At 39.6% G+C, this 7537-nt stretch overlaps 1 protein-coding gene across 1 annotated transcript in view; it reads right to left on the bottom strand.

Moving 5' to 3' along the window:
- Nucleotides 1–293: 293 nt before the first annotated feature.
- LOC132822471 (interleukin-17 receptor B) overlaps nucleotides 294–7537 on the bottom strand; it is a 51293-nt gene continuing 44049 nt past the window's right edge. Inside the window, exons 11-12 of the mRNA XM_060835849.1 lie at nucleotides 1955–2041; nucleotides 294–1012 (exon numbers count right to left, since the gene is read on the bottom strand). Coding sequence (XP_060691832.1) covers nucleotides 294–1012; nucleotides 1955–2041 — 806 coding nt within the window. The remainder of the gene's footprint in view (nucleotides 1013–1954; nucleotides 2042–7537) is intronic.

Genomic DNA, 7537 nt, shown 5'->3' with positions numbered 1-7537 from the left:
TGGATATCAGGTCAAACGATTCCAATTACTTGGAGATGCTAAAGAAAATGAAATTATTCCCTTGATGACAGGTGTAGTCTAAATAATCACTGCCAGCAAAACATGACCAAAAGTTTGATCATTTGGTGTTCGCACACATCATTCTGGTACAAGCTGCTCAGTTGCCATCAAGATGTATGGACATTGTTTTTCCTCCTTAGCCTAAAGGCATTGAGGTGACAGAGTCAATGTTTGAAGTTGGATCATGTCACCACAGACCAAGAATTAAAGTTCAGATTTGCTCTGCTCTGTATTTAGTATGAGGGAGGAGGGTATCCTGTATCAACTTGTTTGAAATTTTTTTCATGTAGCAACTCTAAATTCTCCAGTGTAATCTCAAGTGCATTTGAATTCTGTGAATTCTTAAATTCCAAAATTGCTTTTCTCATCTTCTGATTATATTCAATCTTGTAATTGTGGTATGGCATCAGAATAGCACATTTACCACATGGTTTCTGTGAAGCATCATATAGATTTCTGTAAAACTTATTGATATCTTTCCCAAGACAGTACTTCACACATGGTCTAAAAATACTAGGAATATCTTTAACTGAACTTATTTGATCAAAATACACAATAATGTACTTATGCCGATATGAACCATTTTGTAAATCACTACAAAATATATTTAAGGCAGTAGAAAATATGTCCTCTGAATTATTCAAATTTGGATTCATATTTGTTTTGTAACAAATGGCATCCCAGTTCATTTTGACACTTTTTGAACATACAATAATGATCTTATCCGCATTCTCCTTCTGGGTGGCAAGCCATTGAACAGTGCCTACTTCAGCAATGTTGATCTTTTGCCACATATCAATGATTACTTGGATTCCAGTGGAACTTTGCAGAAATTCAGCAAATGTCAGGACAACATTTTGGAAGAGTGTATTCTCCGTTGAGTAAATGATCAAAACTTTAACTGATTGCAGACGTATTTCATTGGTGAATACAATTCTTTCATTGACTTTGCCTATTAATAAAATGTTAGGGTAAATTGATTTACAAAATGCAGAATCAATCATAAATAAATCAGCTGAAAACAGATCTCAAAATCAAAACTGTATATGGATTAGATTGTTTCATCTGAAGAGAAAGATCAGAACACTATAGTCACCATATTCAGGATCTCTAAAGGAAGACTAAAGGAAAAGCTGAGCCAGGTTATCTTCTGAACATTCAGCTTTATGGCTAAGTCATAGAAATGGCAGCTGACATGATGGCAGCAATTTGAAAGAAAAGACAATAGAGACAAAATGAGCAAGGGACAAAATCTCTATAACAGTAAATCTGGCAGTAAAGTAGGATGGCAGACAGATGTTTGTTACTCTACAATGCCTCATATTTAGTATTTACACTAGAATTTCGAATTATGTAAATTAGGATTCCAATTCTGGGTGAACTGGTGACTCAGCGATTAGCATTGCTGCCTCACAGCAACAGGAACTCAGGTTTGATTCCACCCTTGGGTGACTGTCTGTGTATTGTCTGTAAATTCTGCCCGTGAGTGCAGGGTTTCCTCTGGGTGCTTTGGTTTCCTCCCACAGTCCAAAGAAATGCAAATTAGGTGAACTGACTGTGCTAAATTGCCCATAGTGTCCCAGGATATGCAGGTCAGGTGGATTAGCCATGGGAAATGCACAGTTACAGGAATAGGGTAGGGTTGTGGGTCTGGGTAGGATGCTCTTCGGAGGGTCGGTGTGGATTTAATGGGCTAAATGGCCCTTCTCCCTAATGTAGGGATTCTATGACTCTATGAATTGATTAGAAATTAAAAATTCAACTTGGAAGAAACCAAGTTCTAGTATGTGCGCCAATGTACATTTGTAGATTTTATTTCAACTAGACATCCCGACACATGAAGTCAAATTCACAAAAACAGCAGGTTTTAGTTAAGATAATTCAAATGGCTTACCTAATTTACAAATTAGATACAGCCCAACTCCCAAAGCAAGTAAGGTCACACTGAGTACAATGAAAATATGGATCAAATATGGGCGTCCTGTACAGAAATAAAACTATTTTATACAAAGCAAATATATACATCTTTACAATTTTTAAATGTAGTTATAAAGCCTTAGAGTTGTACGGCACAGAAAGAGACCCTTCTGTTCAACTTGTCGATGCTGATCAAACTTCCTAAATTATTTTAGTATCATTTGCCAGAATTTGGCCCATATCCCCTTAAACCTTTCCAGATGCCTTTTAAATGTTGTCATTGTATTAGTCTCTACCATTTCCTCGGGCAGTTCAATCCATACATGCACCACCCTCAGCATGAAAAGGTTGCTCCTTAGGTCCCTTTTAAATTTTTCCCCTCTCACCTTAAACTTATGCCCTCAATTTTTGGACTTACCTACTCTAGGGAAAAGACCTTGACTATTCACCCTACCAATGCTCCTTATATACTTCTATAAGGTCACCCTGAGCCTTCAACGCTCCAGGGTGAAAAGCCCTAACCTATTCAGTCTCTCCATGTAGCTCAAACTTTACAACCCTGACAACATTCTTGTAAATCCTTTTCTGAACCCTTTCAAGTTTCACATCTGTCCTAAGGTAGGGTGACCAGAATTTAACACAGTATTCAAAAGGTGGTCTAACCAATGTCCTGAACAGCCTTATGACCTCCCAATGCTTAAATTCAACGCAAGGACCAATAAAGGTAAGCATACCAAATGCTTTCTTCACTATCTTGTCTACCTGTGACTCCACCTTTACAGAACTATGAACCTGAACTCCAATGTCTCTTTGTCTGGCAACACTACCCAAGACCTTAACATTAAGTGTGTAAGTCCTGCCCTGATTTGCCATACCAAAATGCAATACCTCACATTTATCTAAATTAAATTCCACTTGCCACTTTTATATTATTTTTGTTTCTTAAAACCTTTTATACTAAATTCACGTAAAGAATAAAATGCTAATATTAGGAAGTAACAATATTTTACTTAAATAAATTATATTGTTTCACTGCTGAAGGTTAATGTAATTTTGTGTGATTCTGCTGAGCTTTATAGCAATTTTGTGTTCTGAAATTAGCAGATGTTGGGGGGATTGGCTACAGAACATTACTACAGTCCTACCACGATCATCTCTCTATCGAGTTAAAATCCACAAATAAGCTTGTAAATAATGCTGTAAATGTAAAGGCGATTGATCTCATTAAAATGATAATAGAAAATGCATGAACAATTTTAGAATAGACACTGCAGCTATGAGAGCTCATCAAGGCATGGTGGGATACTTGACCAAAACTGGTACTGGGACAAAAACGGAAAGTCTGGGAAAGCTCAGCAGTCTGACAACATCTGTGGAGAAAGAAACAGAGTTAACGTTTTCTGTCCTGTGACCCTTTTTCTCTCAACAGATGCTGCCAGACCTGCTGAGTTTTTTCAGCAATTTTTCATTTTGTTTCAAAACTAACATTACTACTGGTTCTGGGAATAATGGGTCAGCAGATGTTCCAATCAAAGCCTTCACAACATGTCTGAACTGTTGCACAGAGAATACGACAAAGGAAATTGAATGCAGACAAGGTGGTGGAGTAACTAGCAGACCCAAGGTATCATCTGCTGAGCATGTATAATGCATACAAAAATGATTAATGTCTGTGAAGAAACAATGCAGGGAAATTAGAAACTTAACAATTCTAAAAGACTGTTGCAAATTCTAAAAGGCTGAACAAATTAGCCTCTCCCTAACATATACTTGAGTTAATCTTTCCTCCCTGGAACCTTACACTTTAGGGTGGTTTTTTGACCTGTCCCAAAGATATCTCTATAGATCGATGGCTTGGTATAGTTCACGAATCAATTTAAATGCTATGTAAATATATTACCTGCAACTATACATAAACATTTGTTTAGCCACTAGAAGGTTTATGTCTTGTGATGCAATGCATCCTAGCCTCGGAGTCAATAGCTCCGTCTCTGAGTCGTTCTCCAGATGCTTGATGGCCAAGTTCAAAATCACTTACTTGCTCTTGTACTCTATGCCTCTATTAATAAAGCTAAGGATACTGTATGCATTATTAATTGCTCTCTCAATCTGTCCTGACATCTTCAATGGTCAACGCACAGATACATCAGTCTGCATTCCTTTGAGAACTGGACCCCCATTTTCTATTGCCTTCCAATGTTCTTCCTATCAAAATGCATCACTTCATACTTCTTTGCATCAAAGCTCATCTGCCACTTATCTGCCCACTCCATTAAATTGTCTATAAACATTTAGAATTTCACACAGCCCTCCTCATAATTTAGAATGCTTCCAAGTTTCATGTCATCTGCAAACGTTGAAACTGTATCCTGCACATCAAGATCCAAATCATTAATATACATCGGGAAAAGGAAGGATCCCAAACTCAACCCTTGAGAACTCAACTACAACTTTTCTCCAGCTCAAAAAGATCCATTGACCATTACTCTCTTTTCTATCACTCTGCAAATTTTGACTTCTTTATTCCATGAGCTATAACTTTCCTCACAAGTCAGTTATGCTGCACTTTATCAAAATCCTTCTGAAAGTCCATGTACACCTCAATAGAGTCATGGAGTCATAGAGATGTACAGCACGGAAACAGACCCTTTGGTCCGACCTGTCCACGCCGACCAAATATCCCAACCCAATCTAGTCCCACCAGCCAGCACCTGGCCCATAGCCCTCCAAACCCTTCCTATTCATATACCCATCCAAATGCCTCTTAAATATTGCAATTGGACCAGCCTCCACCACATCTTCTGGCAGCTCATTCCATACACGTACCACCCTCTGCAGGAAAACGTTGCCCCTTAAGTGTCTTTTATATCTTTCCCCTCTCACCCTAAACCTATGCCCTCTACTTCTGGACTCCCTGACCCCAGGGAAAAGACTTTGTCTATTTATCCTATCCATGCGCCTCATAGTTTTATAAACCTCTATATGGTCACCCCTCAGCCTCCAACGCTCCAGGGAAAACAGCCCCAGCCTGTTCACCCTCTCCCTGTAGCTCAAATCCTCTAATCCTGGCAACATCTTTGTAAATCTTTTCTGAACCCTTTCAAGTTTCACAACATCTTTCTGATAGGAAGGAGACCAGAATTGCACGCAATATTCCAACAGTGGCCCAGCCAATGTCCTGTACAGCCGCAACATGACCTCCCAACTCCTGTGTTCAATACTCTGACCAATAAAGGAAAGCATACCAAACACCTTCTTCACTATCCCATCTACCTGCGACTCCTCTTTCAAGGAGCTATGAACTTGCACTCCAAGGTCCCTTTGTTCAGCAATACTCCCTAGGACTTTACTATTAAGTGTATAAGTCCTGCTAAGATTTGCTTTCCCAAAATGCAGCACCTCACATTTATCTGAATTAAACTCCATCTCTCCACTCCTCAGCCCATTTGCCCATCTGATCCAGATCCTGTTGTAAACTGAGGTAACCCTCTTCGCTGTCCACTACACCTCCAATTTTGGTGTCATCTGCAAACTTACTAACTGTACCTCTTATGCTCGCATCCTGATCATTTATGTAAATGACAAAAAGTAGAAGACCATCACCGATCCTTGTGGCGCTCCACTGATCACAGGCCTCCAGTCTGAAAAACAACCCTCCACCACTACCCTCTGTTTTCTACCTTTGAGCCAGTTCTGTATCCCTTTATTCCTTGAGGTCTAACTTTGCTCATCAGTCTCCCATGGGCAACCTTGTCGAACGCTTACTGAAGTCTATATAGATCACATCTACTGCTCTGCCCTCATCAATCTTCTTTGTTACTTCATCAAGAACCTCAATCAAGTTTGTGAGACATGATTTCCCACGCACAAAGCCATGTTGACTATCCCGAATCAGTCTTTGCCTTTTGAAATACATGTACAACCTATCCCTCAGGATTCCTCCCAACAACTTGCCCACCACTGAGGTCAGGCTCACCGGTCTATAGCTCGCTGGCTTGTCCTTATCACCCTTCTTAAACAGTGGCACCACATTTGCCAACCTCCAGTCTTCTGGCACCTCACCTGTGACTATCGATGATACAAATATCTCAGCAAGAGGCCAGCAATAATTTCTCTAGCTTCCCACAGAGTTCTCGGGTACATCCGATCAGGTCCTGGGGATTTATCCACCTTTAACTGTTTCAAGACATTCAGCACTTCCTCCTCTGCAATCTGGACATTTTGCAAGATGTCACCCTCTAATTCCCTACAGTCTATACCTTCCACATCCTTTTCCATAGTAAATACTGATGCAAAATATTCATTTAGTATCTCTCCCATTTTCTGTGGCTCCACACAAAGGCCGCCTTGGAGGGGCCCTTTTCTCTCCCTAATTATGCTTTTGTCCTTAATATATTTGTAAAAACCCTTTGGATTCCCCTTAATTCTATTTGCCAACACTATCTCATGTCCCCTTTTTGCCCTCCTGATTTCCCTCTTAAGTATACTTCTACTTTCTTTATACCCTTCTAAGGATTCACTTGATCTATCCTGTCTATACCTGACATATGCTTCCTTCTTTTTCTTAACCAAACCCTCAATTTCTTTAGTCATCCAGTATTCCCTATACCTACCAGCCTTCCCTTTCACCCTGACAGGAATATACTTTCTCTGGATTCTTGTTATCTAATTTCTGAAGGCTTCCCATTTTCCAGCCATCCCTTTACCTGCGAACATCTGCCTCCAATCAGCTTTCGAAAGTTCTTGCCTAATACCGTCAAATTGGCCTTTCTCCAATTTAGAACTTTTAGATCTGGTCTATCCTTTTCCATCACTATTTTAAAATGAATAGAATTATGGTTGCTGGCCCCAAAGAGCTCCCCCACTGACACCTCAGTCACCTGCCCTGCCTTATTTCCTGTGAGTGGGTCAAGTTTTGCACCTTCTCTAGTAGGTAAATCCACATACTGAATCAGAAAATTGTCTTATATGGACTTAAAGAAATTCCTCTCCATCTAAACCTTTAACACTATGGCAGTCCCAGTCAATGTTTGGAAAGTTAAAATCCCCTACCATAACTACCCTATTATTCTTACAGATAGCTGAGATCTCCTTACAAGTTTGTTTTTCAATTTCCCTCTGACTATTAGGAGGTCTATAATAACAAAGTTACCATCCATCCTCTCTGTTTCCTCTTCAAAAAACTTTAGCAAGTTAAACATGATTTTCCCTTCAGAAATTCATGCTGTCTCTTGCCAATCAACTCACCTTTTTCCTTGCGACTGTTAATTCTATCTCAAATAATTGAGTCTGGAGGCTTCTCACCATTGAAGTTAATCTGAATGGTCTATAAATGCTAGGAATCTCCTTACAATCTTTGCTGAATATCACCATAATGTTTGCAAATTTTCAGTCTTCTGACACCTTCCCTGAGTCTAGGGAAGACTGAATTGCCCCTGCAATTTCCTCTCTCACTTCCTTTAAAATCCATGGGTGCATTTTATTGGTCACAGTGCCTTGTCAAATACCAACAGTCCATCCAACATTTCTACCTCATCATTCTTGAACCCTTCCACTCACA

Source organism: Hemiscyllium ocellatum, chromosome 14 (assembly GCF_020745735.1).
Source record: "Hemiscyllium ocellatum isolate sHemOce1 chromosome 14, sHemOce1.pat.X.cur, whole genome shotgun sequence".
Taxonomy (NCBI): domain Eukaryota; kingdom Metazoa; phylum Chordata; class Chondrichthyes; order Orectolobiformes; family Hemiscylliidae; genus Hemiscyllium; species Hemiscyllium ocellatum.
The sequence above is the reverse complement of the archived record's forward strand: the minus strand, read 5'-3'. Positions and strand labels throughout refer to the sequence as shown.